Raw genomic sequence first — 20,730 nt, 5'->3', positions numbered from 1 at the left:
TGTATATACAACCACATTTTCTTTATCCATTCATCCATTGATGGACACTTAGGGTTTCTGGGGTTTTTTTAACATCTTTATTGGAGTATAATTGCTTTACAATGTTGTGTTAGTTTCTGCTGTATAACGAAGTGAATCAGCCGTATGTAAACGTATACCCCCATATCTCCTCCCTCTTGCGTCTCCCTCCCATCCTCCTTATCCCACCCCTCTAGGTGGTCACAAAGCACCGAGCTGATCTCCCTGTGCTATGCAGCTGCTTCCCACTAGCTATCTATTTTACATTTGATAGTGTATATATGTCAATTCTACTCTCTCACTTCGTCCCAGCTTACACTTCCCCCACCCCGTGTCCTCAAGTCCATTCTCTACATCTGTGTCTTTATTCCTGTCCTGCCCCTAGGTTCATCAGAACCATTTTTTTTAGATTCCATATATGCGTGTTAGCATACGGTATTTGTTTTTCTCTTTCTGACTTACTTCACTCTGTATGACAGACTCTAGGTCCATCCACCTCACTACAAATAACTCAATTTTGTTTCTTTTTATGGCTGAGTAATATTCCATTGTATATATTGCCACATCTTCTTTATCCATTCATCTGTTGATGGACACTTAGGTTGCTTTCATGTCCTGGCTATTGTAAATAGAGCTGCAATGAACATTGTGGTACATGACTCTTTTTGAATTATGGTTTTCTCAGGGTATATGCCCAGTAGTGGGATTGCTGTGTTGTATGGTAGTTTTATTTTTAGTTTTTTAAGGAGCCTCCATACTGTTCTCCATAGTGGCTGTATCAGTTTACATTCTCACCAACAGTGCAAGAGGGTTCCCTTTTCTCCACACCCTCTCCAGCATTTATTCTTTGTAGATTTTTTGATGATGGCCATTCTGACCGGTGTGAGATGATATCTCATTGTAGTTTTGATTTGCATTTCTCTAATGATTAATGATGTTGAGCATTCAGAAAGCCCATTCTTTGTCATTCAAGAATTAAATGGTATTTCCATAGGAAAGCTTTCCTGAGCATTCCTTCCCCAAAGAGGAAATCTCCTTTTTCCTTTATTCTCCCACAGTACCCTGCTCAAGCTTCTTATAGATCATCACTTGTGATGCAGCCTAACTATTTTATATGTCTGTCTGCCCCACTAGACTGTAGGTTCTGAAACTGAGGTCTTATTTCAGCCAACCTTAAATACCTCAGGCCTCTAGCAAAAGATCTATCATATAATAGGTGCTTAATGAATAGTTCTTGAATATAGGTGGATGGGGAGGATGGAAAGACAGGTAGATGGACAAATGAAAGAAAGAAATGGAGAGACTTAGTCTTCCTGAATGATACAAGTTATGTGCTTATGATAAATTAGGAGAAAAAGTAGGATATATGTATGTACATATATACATACACATGCATATATCTACACATAATTACACATATACTGTTCACAGTATGACTCTAAAGCTATGAATCTCTCTTATTAGGCAACCTTTAGCAGCAATAAGACCTAATAACTTATGTTTTTAAGGACCGGTATTTTCTTTTTTTTGCTTAGACCTAATTCTGTACTCTCTCTTTATTCTAGAATGATAGAGGTCTTCGACTTGTGGCTAATTCAATGGTGTGGGTTCCAGAAGGCGGGATGCTGCAGATTACCAACAGAATCTTACAGGCTGAAGCTCCAGGTGCCAGAGCCTCAGAAATCATCTACAAAATTACACAGGACCACCCCCAATTTGGTAATTCTTTTTTCCCTTGTCATGATTTCATCATTGCATTCAGCAGTCTTGGACTTGCTTTTGTACAAAGCCACTCAGCCAGGGTGTGTTTCCAATGAACTCAGCTTCCTAATACCCCACGCATCCCCTTTAAAGACAGAATAATCACAATAGCTATCATTGCTATATACATATTATTGGTATGCTAAGTAATGTAAACATAGTATATAAACCTAAAATTTAAGTTTTAAAACAACTTCATTTTACAGAGAAAGTAACTTGCTAAAAGTCACCTGGCTAATAATATGTCAATACAATGTCAAAGCTCAGGCTTTCAAACTCCACCTTGTGTCCCGCCCAGAACATCGCCGCACTTCTTCTTGAAACTTTCTTTTTAAGAAAAGACTTTACATAAAAACATTTCTCAAGATCTCCATTGTTACTTCCACTTCTAGCAAGATAGTAGAGTATGATAACCCATCATCATCACCTAGAAATGATGGATAAAAGAGATTCAGAACTATAAGGCACTCATAGCTGACCTCCCAAGAATACAGAGAAATCTCCAAGTGCCAGACACAGAGAAGGAACTGAAAGCCAATCTGGGCAGGAGCTGATGGCATAGCTTGCCTGAGGGGTTGTGTGTGTCTCAATAACCTGGGGGCTTGGGAGTTAATGCCCGTACAGGGACAGAAAGTTGGAATTAAGACAAGAAGCTCACTAGCACAGAGAGATGGCAAAGAAATTTACCTGTGTTTCCCAGAGCTCAGAGGGAGCAAAAAGAGTTTGCTGAGAATTCAGAAATTCAGACCTGTTTCTCCTGAAGATCCAAGGTTAAGTTATACTGTGTGCATAGTCTGAGAAACCCAAAGCTGAGGCATTAATACGAAAATTGACCTCAGGCCAATGATACTTCCTGGGTCCCTTGCAGAAACTAGTAGAAACTGCTGTGGAATGTCCACCCTCAACTCCAGACCACACAAGATTCTCACAGGTAAAACCACTGAAGATTAACTCAGAATTCAGAATTACAGAACATATGAAGAAACAATCTATAGTACCATAACTAAAACAAACAAGAAGATTAAAACCCCAAGGTTTCAAATGAAGGAACAAGCTTACAAAAACTATGAAATAAGCACATTTAAAAAGATTTAAAGACACAAAAGAAGGGATCGAAACTGTAAGGAGATGACAAAATGCTATAAAAATAAAAACAACAGGCAGGTAGATTTTTTAAAAGAAATAATCACCTGAAAATGAAAAATATATTCATTAAAATTGCTTGGCATGATAAATAGCAGAGAAATAACAATCTGTTTTTCCTCAGGTTTATCAGATTTTTAAAATTGTATATTTTCTGTGGTGAGGAAAAAATTAACTTTTGTACTATTTAAAAATAAGTATAGAGTCCACAAAGGCATTGAAAAGCATAATCTAATCAAGAATTGATAGAATTATAAAACACTCAGTCTAGCTGGGCTGTCATTTATTATAGTTGCATAACCTTGAGGAAGGCAGGTGGACCCCCTTGAGCCGTAAGTTTCTTTGAAAGATGAAACTAGATAGTTTTTTAACTTTTTATTTTAAAATAATTTTAGACTTACTGAAAAGTTGCAAAAATAGTACAAAGAGCTCTTGAATATCCTTTATCCAGCTTCCCCCAGTGTTAACATCTTACATAATCATAGGGCAATAATCAAAACCAGGAAATTAGCATTGATACAATGCTATTAATTAGTTCACAGACCTTATTCAACTTTGCCATATTTCACCCACTGATTTTAAGCTAGACAATGTTTAAGTCCTTTTCAGCTCTAAAAATCTTTGACTGGTTTGATGTATTAAATTCTTTACCTTTGTCTTGAGCATTAAAAGTCAAAAAATTAAATTTCCTAAAGATAGCCCAATATCCCAATATTCCGTTTAAGTATTAAATAGAACAATGCGGAATTAAGTGATTTTTTTTAAAGCCATTTCAGCTTGATAAATGCCATGTAAGCCTGACTGTGACACTTTCCTACTATAACTCTCTTAATTAACTTCTTCCTATGAACATAATCTTATTTCTGTGTGTTCAGAGCTCCCTACTGGTAATAATCAAATCGCATTACCCTTAGGAGCCATTCAAGAGTGAAAAAGGAGGTGGGAATGAGAAGTCCACTTAACGCAAATCTTTTTTTTTTATTTATTTTCATTTTTTTGGCTGCGTTGGGTCTTTGTTGCTGTGCAAGGGCTTTCTCTAGTTGCCGAGAGCGGGGGCTACTCTTCATTGCGGTGCAGGGGCTCCTCATTGTGGTGGCTTCTCTTGTTGCGGAACATGGGCTCTAGGCACACAGGCTTCAGTAGTTGTGGCTCACAGCCTCAGTAATTGTGGCATGCGGGCTCTAGAGCACAGGCTTAGTAGTTGTGGCATGCAGGCTCAGTAGTCGTGGCACATGGGCTTAGTTGCTCCACGGCATGTGGGATCTTCCTGGACCAGGGATCGACCCCGTGTCCCCTGCATTAGCAGGTGGATTCCTAACCACTGTGCCACCAGGGAAATCCCGAGATTCTAATTCTTAATACCTATTACATTTTCCCATAAAGTTTCTTGGTTAAAATATTGAGTTCAGTACAAAGGGAATCACTAGTAGATGTTATTTTCTGTTTTTTAAGCCTGGACTGTTTTTTAAACCTGGATTTTCACAAATTTAAAGAGTCATCTCCTTGATTTTGTCATACTATGATAAAAGCAGAGGTGAGGTATTACGCAGAAGCTCTCACCTCGATGGAGTGAACCCCACAAAATATCAGTATTTCTCCCTGTCTACTCATGGGCTTGGCACAAAGGTACCTTGTATTCATCATACCCAGTGCTGAACTCTAACTCTTCATCTTTTCTTCTACCAGCTCATCCCATTAGTGGCATCGCTTCCCTACACATCACCCAACCTAATAGGTGATCATCTGATTCTTCCCTCTTTCTTACCCTTTACAGCCACATTTGTCAAGTTCTGTTGCTTCCACTTCCTCAAAGATTCTTGTATCTGTTTATGTGTTTCCAATCTTACCTCTGTTGCTTTAGTTCAGGTTACCATCTCTCATCTGGATTTTACAGCAGACTTATAGTTGACCAAACTGTCCACATAATTGTTAGCCACTATTTTTATCATTTTTATAAAATAAAGTCCAGCCCCTTTAACAGAACTTTCACGTATATTCTGTGTTCTAAATCAGTTCGTGCCATTAACCTACTGAAAATCTCACAGAGGCTCCCAGTTGCTTATGGGGCTGATCTCAAGGGGGAAGGAACTGCATCTTACTGATCTTTGAGTCCCCCACCCCAAAGGGCTAACCACAGTAGCTAGCCCTTAACAGGTGCTCACTGACTGTTTACTGAGTTGAAATTAATGGGATTAACCTGTTAATTTGCATAGTATCACAATGGGTTTTTTTTTAATCTGAAAAATAGGTTTATTTCATTAGGACTTGTTAGAAAAATTCTGCTTTGCCTTCCTATTATAAAGCAGAATAGCCAGGAAATTGGCATTTGAATGTTTTCTATTTTTCTACTCTCCACATTTTCACTGTGGAAATCTCCTTTCAGACTATTTTGCAACTACTCACATTCATAAACAGTCCACATCCTGGGAAAGCATGTTTATTAGCAGGATCTTATGAACAGAAGTTGAACCAGGGAGAGATGGGTAATGGAATTAGTGACTTAGGTACAAATGAGAAACAGTACAAGAAAGAAACTAGAGTGAGTTGATTCTACACATGATTATTTTAAGAAGAATATTGATGTTTTTCTATTACTTCAGTATTTCATCACTATCCAGGATATTATGTGCATTTTTAACTTGAATTTAGTGCATATAAATATTAGAATGAGTATTTCCTTTGAATAAGAAAACAAATTTCTCTGGGGTAATCAAAGTGCACTATCAATTGCCTGATATGTCTAGGGCACTAAGATCTGGGTATCCTCCTACAGAACATTTAAAAGATGTATGCAGTTTCTCTCTCTCTCTTTCTTTCTCTCTCTCACACACACACACATACACACACACATTCTTCTCTCCCTCTTACTATCTGAGCGGTAGAGAGACTTCTTTCAGATTTATTGTTAGATGCATTTTCATGAGAACGTGGCTTCTGTTTTTAGCAGTTTATCCATTCTTCTCCTTGGTCTTCACTTGAAGGCATATTCTCCTTGGGAAATTTTGATTGTTTCTATAACACCTTTGTATTTTCAATCTCACTTTAAGAAAATAGTAGCTTCAGGTGAAGAATAAGCAATAGAAACAGATTGGTGGTGTTGGTGGTGGTGTTTAGATTTAGATTTCATTGCTTCAATTCTAATAAAGTTTAGAAAATGAAGGAGGAGAAAACATGATCAGTTATTTATCAAGGTACTTGTTGGTCTGTGAACATAAAATAACCATGACGGGTAACAGAGTTTCATGATCAGGAAAATGAGCTTCAGATTCAAATCCCAGCTCCTCCACTTTGGACTTGCGTGACCTCAAACAAGTTATTGAACTTCTCTGAGCATATAGAACTTTGTCTTTAAAATGGAGATGACAATAGCATCTTCAGAAGGATTAAATAACATAATAAGGATAACCAACATTCTTTTTAAGCACCTATGAAGTAGGTACTATTATTCTCATTTTACCAATGAGGAACAGAGACTTATAATACCTAAGTAACCTCACCCAGCTCGATGTGGTGGAACTGGGTTTGAACCACTATGTAAAGTGCTTCATGCAGCGCCTGTCATATGCATTCAAGTGTTAGCTATTATTATTTTCATTGTATAGAGCTCTTCCAAGGATGATGTTTTCTGAATTTTTTCTAATTTCCCCTTGTGTTTACACCAAAAAATTTCCTGGTTGGAAAACATTTTCTGTTCATAGACAGCTGTGGGTAGAAATGAATCCATTTGATGCCCAGTATTTGCAGTGTTCACGACTATTTGGTTCTCCTTATATAATTTTAATAGATAAAAGTCAGTAACTTCATACATGAATTGCCCTCGAATGGCTTTTAGCTCTTTTAATTGAAAGACTGGGAATTTTATGTCTGAAGGTGGATTTTATGATATCTATTGAATTCTGTGTTAATATCTTTTCCTTCACCTTGGATAAAAATAAAGAAGCACATCATATCTTTTCTGTTAAAAAAAAGTGGTAGAAAAGGAGACGAGCGCTCTGATTTGCTTTTACTTTTCCCGGGGGTCCTCACTAACTGTGTGGCTTTCCTAGGGGAGGTGGTCCTTGTGTTTAATATGCCTGCAGACGGCCCCGCAGACGAAGGGCAGCACCTCCCTGATGGGAGGACAGCCACTCCCACCAGCTCGTTCACCCAGCAAGACATCAACGAAGGCATCGTGTGGTACAGACACTCAGGGGTCCCAGCCCAGAGTGACTCCTTCCGCTTTCAGGTACCCTCTGCTTCCTGAATCTTCTGATGTCTGGATGGTCTGATGAAAGCCATCACCCTTATTTACAAACAACTCAGGTCATTTTCTGTGATTGCCTGGAAGTCACATTTGGGAGAAGAAAAAAATGTAACTAGTAGCATTGAGAAATTTTTTTTTTAATCTGTCGATTCAGCCTTCTGGGTGTCTCTACAAGCAGAGTCATTCTACAACAAAGAGGTATATAACAGATAATGGCTAAAGTGTTTGGAAAAAAAGTGTTTTCAAAATGTTAAAATACCACATGGAGAAAAAAATCTTATTTTCTTTTTTCAAATGTTTTTGGAACATTTACCATCTTAGGATAAGGTCATGGACTGAGCAGCCAAACCCACTGGGTTCACGTTTCACTTCTGCCATGTGCTAGCTTTGGGAAAATTACTTGGGCAGAATCCTTGTGCTTCAGTTTCCTCATCTGTAAAATAGCATTACTGTAAGGATTTAATGAGTTAATACGTATACAGCATTTAGAATACTGCCTGTTACCGTGTAAGGGTGTGTGACTACCATTTATGGAGATTGGTCAAATACCAGTGCGGTAGACTGGATGTTTGTGTCCCCGCCAAAGTTCATATGTTGAAATCCTACCCCTCCATGTGATGGTATATGGAGGTGAGGCCTTTGATTAGAATTAGATGAGGTCATGAGGGTGGTGCCCTCATGAATGGGATTAGCATACTTACAAGAGTCATAAGCGTGCTTGCTCCCCCTCTCTGCTGCCCGCCACGGGGATACAGTGAAAAGTCGGCAGTCCACAACCCAGAAGAGGGCCCTCACTAGAACCCAGCCATACTGGCACCTTGATCTCAGGCTTCTAGCCTCCAGAGCTGTGAGAAATAAATTTCTATTGTTTATAAGCCACCCAGTCTATGGTATTTTTTGTTAGAGTAGCCTGAGCCAACTGAGGCAACCAGGCTATAAGGTTGGTTTAATTTATTCTGTCAATAAATTAAAGAACAAGAAATTATTCTGGGCACATTCCCTGACTACTATGAAGTACAATTAGAAATTAATAATAAAAGGGCAAAAAAAATCAAACCATTTGGAATTCCTTAGTAATTACTAGTTCTAAAAGGAAATCAAAATGGCAAACTATTAAGAAATTTTGATCAGGAGGAAACAACTTATCAAAACTTAAATGATGTGGACAAAGTAATACTAGGAAGAAAATCGATGGCCTTAAGCTCTTATTATTGAACAGAAAAGCATGAAAATTAATGGACTAAATATTCAACTCAAGAAGCTGGAGAACCACAGAGAAGCCGAAGGAAAGCAAAAGGAAGGCATTTATAGAGGTAAAAGAGGAATTGACTAATTATAAGATGCTAGAATTGGTAAATGAGTACAAAACCTGAATCTTTGGAAAGACCCATAAAATTAGACAAACCTCTGTCAAGGATAATTTGGAAATAAATAATGGAACAGAAACACAAAGGAATGAGGAAGTATGAATGAGAAAGAGCATTTAAGCATAGATACAGAAAAGATTTTGGGAAAGTGTCAGGGAAAATATAAAGAAGCCCTCATGGTGATCAGCCAAAGCAACATTACAATCCCTCTAAGTTTGAGCCCTTTCCTTTGTCTAGGAATCCAGTAGGGGATAAACTACCACGATAGCTCACCTTGTTAAAATTATCATCCATTCTGCTCCTGATGCCTGGTGTGTACATCTTCATTGTCTGACTAATTTATATTGTGTAAAAGGTGTGTTTTCCCAGAGAGCTAGTTGAAGTAAACCTGGAAACAGTTAAAATGAGATTATACTGAGCACACTGAATGTCCAATGAGTGAGCAAACAGTATGTGCCCTTTGCCCAAGTTAATTTTTCAATTTTGGCACCTGGGGACTCAACAGTCCTCAAATAATGAGTCAGAATGGAAGCAAAGACCTCAATCAAAAGAAGTCACCTCTACAAACTAGAATCCTCAGGTCTGCCTTTGCCTTCATCAGTATGAAGAACATTATCAGTTTGGAGCATTTCCCTGGAAAGTGATTCTCAGCACCTGCTAAAATGATATTTGATTGCTTTTGCAAGTTGGTTACTAAGTGGGTTATTATAAAATAGCAAAAGTTACTGATTTTTGTAAACAAATTCACTAGAGTTTAAGACTCTAAAAACATCATTACTTAGAAAGTGGTTCCCTTTGGAGGGTCTTCACACATTCTGCTCAAAATGTGTTTAGAACTCCTACCTGAAATCTCCTTCAAAATCTGTGGGATATTCTTTAGAATATCCTCAGTAGTGACAGTATATCATCCTTTGGAAGTGGATTTTAAAATAGAACCCTATAGCCCAAAGTCATTCAGAATCGTGTCTGGTAAAAAAGAAGAGTAGCAATTATTTTTGGTTAAAACAAGGAGTAATTATGAAGTAACAAGCTCAGTTTTCTTACATGATTTGTGAACCCCCTCTGAAGCATTTCAAAAAGTACATTTTGAATACTGACAGCATCTTTATTGCAAGTATGAAACAACTCTCTGGGATCATTTTCTCTTGGGCGTGAAGGTTTTGGTGTGTTTGTTTTTAAAATCTCATGGTTTGATAGGCTTATCTCATATTTCAACGTGAAACAACACAGACACTGTAGCTACGTGCAAAAATAAATGGTTAACAACTTTCCCCATTCATCATTTTAGTGTCCCTTAGGATTTTAGACTATTTAAAAAAGATGCCGTTCTAATGATTCTCCTATCTTGTCCCTTCTTTTTATTCTCTTTAAAGCAGAAAATGCAATACAATGAGTTGTATGGATTTAATTTCATTTTAATGTTGATGTGCTGTCATGAGCCATCAATGCAGCCCATCTGTTACTTTGCATCTAAGACTTGGGATTTGTGTAATGCAAGTGGTATTAAAAAATTAGAGCATGGCATAGTGAGAAGAAAGCAGGCACATTTTTGGCAGGGGAAGGAGCCCTGGTTTTGGCATATTCAGATCACATTGACATAGCCTCAGGGGATGCAATTTGAAAAAGACCAACATATTTTACACCCGTGTCTTTGCTAGGGAAGCTAGAACCGAGTCCGTTGCTTGGTAATCTGCTTACCTCTCACTTCCTGCAGAGTTCCATTCCTTTTCTTCAAGAGATAGGAGAACATATCTTCCCCTTTCCTGATTTCCTAAAGCTTCCAACTTGAGTCACTGTGGTCAGTAGGAAGGTCACAAACCCGCTGACCTGGTTTTAAATACTGACTCTTGTTGGCTATGTGACCTTGACACCTTAATTTTTTGACCTTCAGTTTCCTCATCTGTAAAAAAGGAGATAATAATATCTACTTGATGGGTATTCGGTAAGAAAACTTTTGAAAAGTAGCTAGCACAGTGCCGAGCCCATGATAAATGTTCAGTGAATGATAGCTGTGGTTGTTAATATTATTTATGGTGACACTATAAGATGCCTCCTTGGAAACAAGTTGATATTCTGAGGCTTGAGCTCCAGGTGCCTGATGTGATCAAGGTACAGAGAAGACAGTTTTCCTGGAGGGTGTAACTTTAGAAGACATAGAGAAAGGGCTGCTATTCCTGCCTTTTTCTCAGGATTTACAGAACCCTGCCCCCTCTCACATGGAATTAACGCAACTCCACATGGCCACATGGGCCTTAGCAATTCTTCTAACAAGGCTAAGGAGCAGACAACGGAAGGAAGGCGAGGTTAAGGGAACAGCGAGGTAGCACCGAGGAAAGGGAGAGGCTGCATGAGAAAAGCATCATTTTTCAGCATTTTTGAAGCAGGAAAAAGTTGATTTTGTGACCACTACCCTAGTTGTAAACGTTCTTAATCTTGCCTTGCAGTGATGAGGCTGGGATTTGTCATTTATAATCTAGGTGTAGATATCTGTGCTGGGTAAAGACTAAAGTGAAATAAACATCACGTATATTGATATAATGTGTTGTGTATGCTCATAATGAGACATTATGTAGCTATCAAAATTATGTTTTCAAGAATGTTTAACAGTATAGCAAAATATCATAGTATTGTGTTAAGTAAACATTTAGAACATACAGTTGTATATAGTTTCACATATGCATAGAAAAAAGATTAAACTGAAATGCAGCGATATATTAGTAACAACTATTTCTAGGTAGTGAAATTCTAGATGATTCTTATTCCTTATTTATACCTTCCTGCAACTTCACAATTGCCTAAAATGCTTATGTATCTTTTTTATAATCAGTAAAAAAATGAATCTTAAAATATGAAGAGCAGAATGAAAATTGTAATACAGGAGCATACAGAATTCAAAGACAGATGATTCAAAAGGGAAAAAATAAACACAGGCAAGCATACTCTGCCCACCAGAGGCTCAGCAGTGTGCCGTGTCTTTGCAGGTGTCCAGTGCCACGGAGGCTCACGCCCATCTGGAGAGCCGCATGTTCAACATCGCCATCTTACCCCAGACTCTGGAAGCACCCAGACGCTCTCCAGGAGCATCTCTCCACATGACCGTGAGTTGGGTGCCAGGGCTCATGGTTTCTGCTTGGAGGAGGCGGGTTGATGAGATTTGACAGAATGCTTGGCTCAGAACACAGGCTCTGGGGTCAAAAATACCAGCCCTGTGAACTCGTTTCTCATTGACTTGAAAGAAGAAACTTAAAATTCCCAGAGTGAAAGGAAGGTCAGAGGGAACCCACCCCAGCCTCCCATCCATTGCTGCTGAGCCCTTTTACAGCATTCCAGACAGTCACAGAACCATTCCTTGAGTACCTGGAAGGGCTTTCAGGCTTATATCCATTTAAAGATGACTATTTGGGTATAATTATTCAGCCAGTTAGAGTTCCATCTAGCTGGAGAAAGTGTTATTCTGTTTTAGAAGTCCTGTTAGTAGTTTCCTTGCTATTATAAAAGTTTCCTGGGGAAAACGATGTCTGTGCTGACTCCAGAAGGATAAGTAGCAAACATCCAAGTGAAGGTTTGAGACGCAGGTTGGAAAGAATAGCGGGGTGATGGCAAAGGGCATCACCAGGCGTAAAAACAACACATGCAAAGACCCAGAGGGGAGAGACAATATGATTGGTGGGAAAACTGCGAACAGGTCAATGAGACTGGAAGATGAGAGAGGCTGAAAGGGAGTGGTGAGCCTGTGGGGTCCTGCGAGTTAGACCACAGAGGAGCTTGTATGCTGCGTGGGAAGGAGTGTGGACACGTGGAAAGGTTTGGAGCAAGGTGAGAGCTAAATTAGTACATGGCGTTTAGTTCAGACAGTTAGCAGTTCCACTGTAATCCAAATCTATGGGGCATGTAATGCCAGAACCCCTCTTCTAGACAGAGCCACAAGCACGTTAAGTCCTAGTAAATTAATCATCATGGATCCACATTTTAGTTAGCGCCCACGTAATTACACTCCAAAGTGGTGTAGCACTCCTGAGCTGCAACAAAGACAGCAGGTAGAGTTTTAGAAACTATGGGTCTGGGGCTTGACAGAGACATAAAAGGGGAAACAAAGTTTTTAATGGATACAAGCTATCGGCATTTCCACCGTAAACTGTAATTTAAAGAAATCATAATTCAGGGACACTATAAAGTCTATAATTCATCATTCTGACTGGAGGAGCTTGGATCAGAATTTTCTCTAAAGTGTAAAGAAAAATGTGCATACACATTTCTTGCCGAATGCTAATGTGGTGTTATTTTGACTTTAGAGGAAAAAAGAAATGGGCCAGGAGCCATGAAGATGGCATCACTCCCGCTCTTTTGCTGAGAACCTCTAGAAACTTTTCAACATACTTAACCTTGAGGGTCTCAGGTTGCATGTTTGTAAATTAGGTCTGTCCTGTGTAATTTAGGGTATCACAAAGGTTAGTCTACTGTAAAATGTGATCAGGTTACTCTTTCATTCCTTAAAATATACACAGTTTATATTTCTTTTGACATTAATTAGGGCCATTACTGTAAGACAGACATACTGTAATCTGTGACAAAAGCACATTCTCAATTCAGTGATTTGGACTCATGTAAGCACATAAGTTTTGTACATATTTGGTAAACACATTGTGAATACATATGCTAAGTTCATACATAGTATATTCATATAGATATTTAAGGGTAGGAGTCTACCTCTCCAATCATTCAGTTATTCAGTCTTGCACACTTTCAGGCCCCTAATTTATGCCAAGTTCTGTGGAAGACATTGGCGATTCAGTGATCATATAATACAGTCTCTATTAGTCTATTTTAGACTTAGAGTCTAACAAGGGAGACAAGAAAATACATAAACAGTGACAATACAGTAATAAATGTCATGACAGAGACATGGCATGGAAGCAGATAGCAGGGCACCTAGTCCAGCAAGGCATAGGCGAGGTCAGGGAAGGCGTCCTCTAGAAGGTGAACCAAGCTGGTTGAAGTGAATATTATCTCTAAATCAGGGTCTCAAACTTCAGCCTGCATTAGGATCGCCAAAGGGCTTGTTAATTCACAGATTGCTGGAGCCCACCCCAGAGTTTTCCAATTCAATAGGTCTGGTATAGGGCTGAGAATTTGAGTTTCTAACAGGTTCCCAGGTGATACTGTTGCTACTGCTCTGCTCACTACACGTGCAGACCCTCTTATCTAGACTAGAAATAGGGGGAAATCCATTCCAGGCAGAGGAGCAGCATTTGAAAAGAAGATGGAGACACAGGAGAACGTAACATGTTTGAGGAATGACAGAGAGGTCAGTTGGCTGGAGCATAAATCTTTAGGTGAAGAAGAAAGAAGAAATGAGAGATCACGGAGGACCTGAAGATGAGATGAAGGAGATTCCATTTTGTCCAGAAAGGCTGTTAGGGCAAGTAGGATACCGCAGAGAGGTGGCATGCTCAGATTCTCAATTTGAGAAGGTCATTTTGGCTGCAGGGTAGAGAACACCCCAGATGGGGCCAGACAGGGAGCAAGGAGGCCAAGAAATAGGCTACTGAAGTCACCTAGAACAAGAAAGGTTGGTGGCATGAAGGTCATGCGCTGGCAATAAGGATTAAGAGTTGGTGAGCTCTTGAAGAGATACCCGTACACTCATGTTCATTGCAGCATTATTCACAATAGCCAAGAGATGGAAGCAACCTAAATGTCCTTCGACAGATAAGTGGATAAAGAAAATGTGGTATATACAACCACTGAATATTGTCCAACCTTTTAAAAAAAAGGAAATCCTGTCATATGCTACAGTATGAATGAACCTTAAGGATACTATCCTAAATGAAATAAGCCAGTCACAAAAAGACAGATAATGCAGGATTCCACTTATATGAGCTAGTCAAACTCTTACAAACAGAAAGTAGAACGGTGGTTGCCCCTGTGGGGAATGGGTGGGGTGTGGAGAGAGAAAAGAGGAATTGTTATTCAATAGCGTTTCAGTTTTGCAAGAGGAAAAAAATCTGGAAATCTGTTGTACAACAATGTGCATCTAGTTAACGCTACTGTACTGTACACTTAAAAGCGATTAAGGTGGTAAAAAAAAAGTTAGGAGGAGATTAGAGATATTTAGAGACAGTGCTCAATTAGCTATGGAAGAGGGCGAAGCACCCCAGTTTCTGAGCATACAGAGATGCCATTCATTGAGATGGGGAATGTATGGGGACTTGAGGGGGAGGGGGAGGGGTGGAAGGCATGATGCTTTCAGGCTGGGCTGTGCTTGTAAAGGGCGTGCCTATTAAGGGCAGGTAGAAGAAGATCAGTAGCTATTCAAGGTGAGTGATAAACCTTTGAGAATCATTAATGGCAGGTAGTGGTTAAATCATCAGAAATCACTGAGATTCCCCAGGAAGACTGCACAGAATGAGAAGCGATATAATCAAATACCTGCCTACATGAAAATTTGTTCTGTGGCATTTCTGTAATTCTGTTATTTATCAATTATAAGATCCTTTAAATGGGATCTTATGGTTTGGTATGTAGTGTTCATCAGAATTATATGCATGCATATATATAAGATATGTATACACATATATCATATATATATAAACATGTGTGAGATGTGTACATTTAGAATATATATCAAATTTGGGCAAGGGGATCTGAAGACATGCATATCACAGCATAGATAGTGTCATATTCTTCAAGTAAGTTAATAGATTCATATCAACTCCCAGTTCTCCAAGTAACCATCCACTATTTGACTTAGAAGATCCTTAAGGGCAAAATCTTTGATTTATTAATCTTGGTATCTTCCTCAGCATCTAGCACAATGCCTTATATAAAATAGTTGCTTAGTAAATATTTGTTGACTAAGTGAATATTTTCAGGCCTACTTTCACATGGCTAATAATATCTTCTTGTATGACCTTCGAATTCAAACAAACTAATTATATGGGTACACACACACACACACACACACACACTTTGAATATCATATTTCCAAGTCCTCTCTTAAAGGGGAAATAAATTCTGTTATCTCTTAATGTGAAAGAAGATTGATTATTTCCTTTTTTAAGTGATTGCGGTACTCAGGGTTGGGTTGCCCAGGGTCACCACTTGAGGAAAAGGCCTTTCTTTCCTGGTTTCATTTGCTTCCAGAGTGATTGCTGTAGCAAGAGTTCTCTTAAAACCATTCTTACTGAGGCTAACAGGGATCCAGTTAGAACAGCTGCTCTTTTTGTGATATGGACTCAAGCCTGGGCCTGCTGTATTTGTTTTATGGCTATGGGTGTCTGTGTCTATGTTTTCTCTTGAGACATTTCAGATACTAGTAGAATTATTATCTGCAGTCTCTGGAAATGTCTTGTTATCCTTGGAATTACTGTTGTGCTTTATCTGAGTCTTTCACACTACTTAGCATTTTCTACCTTAGAGCTATTTATGAGTTTCCCCCACTGAAAAGTGAAATTCCTTGAGGAAAAGGTCTATATCTGATTCATCTTGTATCTTCTACAGCTTTTGCCTGGTACCTTGCACATAGTAGGTTCTTACCAAAAATTTAGTACATGAATATATGAATTAATTAAATGTGTTGAATACATGAATATATGAATTAATTTTGTTGTCCTAACTAAACCATGTGAGAAGACGGTAGGACCTTCATTTTACTTATCTCATCTCATCATTCATTGGTGTGTGATTTCTCAGGCCCGCCATGGGCTTTGCTGCTTTGGTAGAATGACAGTCAACATGGGAAATTCTTTTTTTTTTTAATGGAGGGTGAAATGATAATGTCGTTTATAAATTCTGACCTGGAAGTTTAAAGATGTTAGTCATGCACACTTTGCTATATCTTAAGTGTTCAAATGTTTGCCTCTCTAATTCTTTAGATGACATTGAAATACAATGAAAAAAATTCTTAAAAAATTATCAATGAAGTTGTTTTTTAAAGTATTTTTATTACTAGCTTAATTTTTTTCATAATAATATTTTTTCATTCATTCAACAAATTTTTATCGAGCACTTCCATGTGCCGTGTGCTTGGAGCTTGGGGTCCATGAACAAACAAAAATTCATGTTCTCACGGAGTTTACATTCTCTTGGGGGAGGGGAATAGACAATAAGTTATAAACAAAATAAATAAGCAACTCACATATAGCATGTTAGTGAGAAGTATTATGATAAAACAAAAAGTAGATCAGGGCCAAGAAGACTGGAAATGTAGCAGGGGAGACCTAGGTTGTAATTTTAAATAAGGTGGTCAGGGTAGGTTATCTTAAGACAATGACATTTAAAGAAAGACTTGCAGAAGGTAAGAGAGATAGCTGTACAGATACCTGAGGAAAGAGCATTCCAGGCCCCGGGAACCATTCATTTAGAGGTATCAAGGTAGGAGCATGCCTAGATATTCAAGGAACAGCAAGGAAGGCAGTATGGCTGGATCAAAGTAAGTGGAAGCCAGAGGAATCTGCATGAATTCACAGATGTGCTAAGTGGGCGGACGGGAGTGGAGCAGATTCGGGATCATGTCCGCCTCATGGGCCATTGTAGGGACTTTTGATTCTGAGTAACATGGAGAGCTATTGCAGGATGTTGAGTAGACGTCTAACGTCCTTTTTAAAGGCATCATGCTGGCTGCTGTGCTGAAATAGACTGTTGGGGGAGGGCAAGAGAGCAGCTGGGAGGCCATCGTGGTAATCCAAGTGAGAGAATGTGGCTCCCAGCAGGATGGTAGCAATGTCATGGGGAGAAGTGGTTGGATTCTGGATATATTCAGAGGTAATATGGGTATTATGGAAACCATTATTCTATAATCTTCCTTTGTTGACAAATAGTTTAATAAAAAAATAAGTGTCTTCTATAATGATTTCCATTAACTTTAGTCTCTCATTTCTTACTGTTTAATTGATAAATATTGAACATTTCAAATAGCCAATATTAAAACTGATTATACTTTGATATAGCTCAAACTCAATATTGCTTTCTTCTGAGAATCAAGTCCTCGCCTTTTCTGCTTAGTGTCAATTTCTATTAGTAAAGAAATAGTATCAACAAATCTGTAATAAAACATGTGTTTTCTTGGCTAGAACACATTTCCCTTTTCCGTCGTCCTAGGTCCATGATAATTCTTTTTTCTTACCACTTTATTGTTTTAGGGACATCTAAATTTTCGAAAATATCCCAGAATACTTTGAGAATTTTCAGGTATCTTGATGGTTTTGAGATTAAAAGGTGGCAAATGGTACTGAACAATGTACTCACCCTGCACTTTTTGTCCGTGTATCTGTGCCCACACGTGTACACATTATAGATGTATGCACGCATGCATGGGCTGTAAACACCTTACATAGGGCATATATTTTTCTTTTGTTGTCCTAACCTGTTTTATTTTAGAGTGAGAGACCAGCTGCTATTTGCAATTCTGATTTTCCTTGCTCATTACATTCCAGACCTGAGCAATGACCTGAAATAGGGGGTTGTCCTAACCTGCAAATGCTGCCTCTCCCAGGAGGAGTATGCCTTGGGGACAATTACGAAGCAACTGCAATGTTCAATCTTTTCATTGGTAAAAGGAAGAACACCACGCCCTCCTCCATGAGAATTACTGAGCCCTACTCAATCCTTTCCTAAGTGGGAAATTCCTTCTGAAAGTAGCAGAGCTTGAAAGAGCAGGAGAGCATGTCAAACTCTAACTCTTCAAGGGTCAGTTCGGAAGAGTCTGCAATGAGCGGATATTTTTGTTCTGTTTTATTATCGGCATGTGTGACCCAGGCAAGGGGCCCGTGCTCACACTCCTTTTCCATTTTCTCCTCCCCATTCTGTGTTTTTGCTGCTGTCCCCAAATCTCTGTTAGGTCTGGTCACGGAATTCTGAATCTCTCCTTTTTTTTTAATGTTGTCAACTGTTAATGGGTTGTGAAGACACACAGGTGAATGGATTGTGAAAGCTGCACACACATTGGCCTTCAGATTAATTTCACTTGACTAGTTCATTGGGTCCTGAAAGCTAGAAGCAAAAAGCAGTATCTAGTTCTTTTGAATAGTACAATGGAGATGAAGAGAAATATTGACTATTGTTATAAGCTGTAATAAACACATAACTCTCTGAATTCAAATGGTGAGCCTCTTTGGCATTTGAGGTGAGTTCATCTTTAGCCATTTGAAACCATCAAAGTTAAAAAAAGAAAAGAATGCATCACAGTTCCCACTAGTAAGCTGGGGGGTTGGGAGAAATTCTCACCAGATATAATCTTAGCCCGCTAAATTAGAGGAGCAGAGCTGTAGGGATCCAGCTGTGAATAGTAGAATAGCCAGCTGTGATGGCTCATTTCCACACATGTACCACTGTGAGTTCCAACTAGGGAGAAGTGATCATATTGGGACACCCACAGCATGCACCAACATAAACCCAGGGGGCCAAGGGCAGGGGAGAGAAGGGTCAGCCGGGACGAATCTGCAAGGAGACCAGATCCTTCTGTTGAACTCTCAGAGAAAATTTTGCTTTATGTGACTAACAGAGTAAGTTGATTTTTTTTTTTTTTTTAATGAGATTTGTTTTTGCCTCTGGCTTTTGTTTTCGTCACACTATTTTTTCTTCTTCTCTCTTAAACTTTGTGTAGGCTCGGGAGGACGGCCTGACTGTGATTCAGCCTCATTCTCTCTCCTTTGTAAACTCTGAAAGACCAAGTGGAAAGATAATATATAATATCACTCTACCTTTGCATCCAAGTCAAGGTAAGGCGTGCAGTAAATGATCTTTTGAGTGGTGCTATTGTCTTCTACTGGTTGACCAGCCTTAAAAGCTCTGGAATTCTGTCTGTTTCTACTTGTTGAGGATTTAAGGAGTAACAGTTAGTTATTCATCACCTCTGTTCCTGTCCTCTGAGTTGAGAACCAATTGAGAGGGAGACACTGTGGCCGGACAGATGGAGATGAATGTGTCAGCTTTGGTACTGACAGAGCTGTCCTGGAGAACATAGTGTGCACATAACTTCATCACTGGATGAGTTCCCCTCCCACGCACAGGCAGAACTGGACAGACCCACGCACTGCCTGTAGACACAGGGCCTGCCCTGGTGAGGTTCTGATAGGCGAGTGGACCGGACTGAGCATGCGCTAAGGACAAGGAGCTCCGCCAGAGAGCCCAGTGGGGGCTGAGCCACATGTACTCAGTTTCTCCCCCACATGGATAAGTCTCTCCTCCTCTCTTTTTTTTTTTTTTTATTTTTTATTTTTGGCTGTGCTGGGTCCCCGCCTCTGCACGAGGGCCCTCTCCAGCCGCGGCAAGCGGGGGCCACTCCCCACCGCGGCGCGCGGGCCTCCCACCATCGCGGCCCCCACCGCCGCGGAGCACAGGATCCAGACGCGCAGGCTCAGCAATTGCGCAGGCTCAGCAATTGCGCAGGCTCAGCAATTGCGCAGGCTCAGCAATTGCGCAGGCTCAGCAATTGCGCAGGCTCAGCAATTGCGCAGGCTCAGCAATTGCGCAGGCTCAGCAATTGTGGCCCACGGACCCAGCCGCTCCGCGGCACGCGGGATCCTCCCAGACCAGGGCCCGAACCCGCGTCCCCCGCATTGGGAGGCAGACCCCCCCAACCGCTGCGCAACCAGGGAAGCCTCCCTCTTCTCTTTTTTTAACCCAGGTAATACATTCTGTTTATGACTTCTGTAAGTTTATATAGTGCTCCTACATATGAATACCCTGTTAGCTTCAAAAAACCAAATACGTTTACAGTAGTATTATCGGTCACCCAAATGAAGGGGAAGGAAACTTCGTAATTGTGAGAATGTGCAAATGTTCTCATTAAGGAGATATTGACCCAGAAGACCATTTAGTATCTGTCATGTCAAATGCTTCACAGATATGGAATTCCCATCGTGACAAACATGTGTCAGCACACGGTTCCGTGCTCTCGTACAGGAGCATGGAAATGTGGAACTACAATTAGAGGAGAGGTGGGCCCTGGCCATCAGTCCCCAGCCTTCAGATCCCTTAACTTTGGGCTTAGCTACCAAGCCAAGCCTGTGCCCAAAGAGATGTGTGTGTGCCTCACAGCGAGGAGATCAGCTTCTACAAAGACACTTCTGCTGCTGTCTCTGAGGCTGCTCTCCCAAGACCAACCACTGCCTTAGCTATAAGCCTTTCACATTATCAATTTCTCCTAAGGAGAAATTAAATTTCATTTCCCTTTTGATAAAGTCCAAAGAAATTAAA

General features: G+C 39.8%; 1 protein-coding gene across 1 annotated transcript in view; it reads left to right on the top strand.

Annotated features, from left to right (window-relative positions):
- FRAS1 (Fraser extracellular matrix complex subunit 1) overlaps positions 1-20,730 on the top strand; it is a 443,799-nt gene that overhangs the window by 308,490 nt on the left and 114,579 nt on the right. Inside the window, 4 exon segments of the mRNA XM_082464007.1 lie at positions 1,584-1,737; positions 6,969-7,147; positions 11,514-11,630; positions 19,136-19,250. Coding sequence (XP_082320133.1) covers positions 1,584-1,737; positions 6,969-7,147; positions 11,514-11,630; positions 19,136-19,250 — 565 coding nt within the window.

Source organism: Balaenoptera physalus, assembly GCF_965194825.1.
Source record: "Balaenoptera physalus genome assembly, chromosome: 5".
Lineage (NCBI taxonomy): Eukaryota > Metazoa > Chordata > Mammalia > Artiodactyla > Balaenopteridae > Balaenoptera > Balaenoptera physalus.
This window is presented reverse-complemented; position numbering and strand designations above follow the sequence as displayed.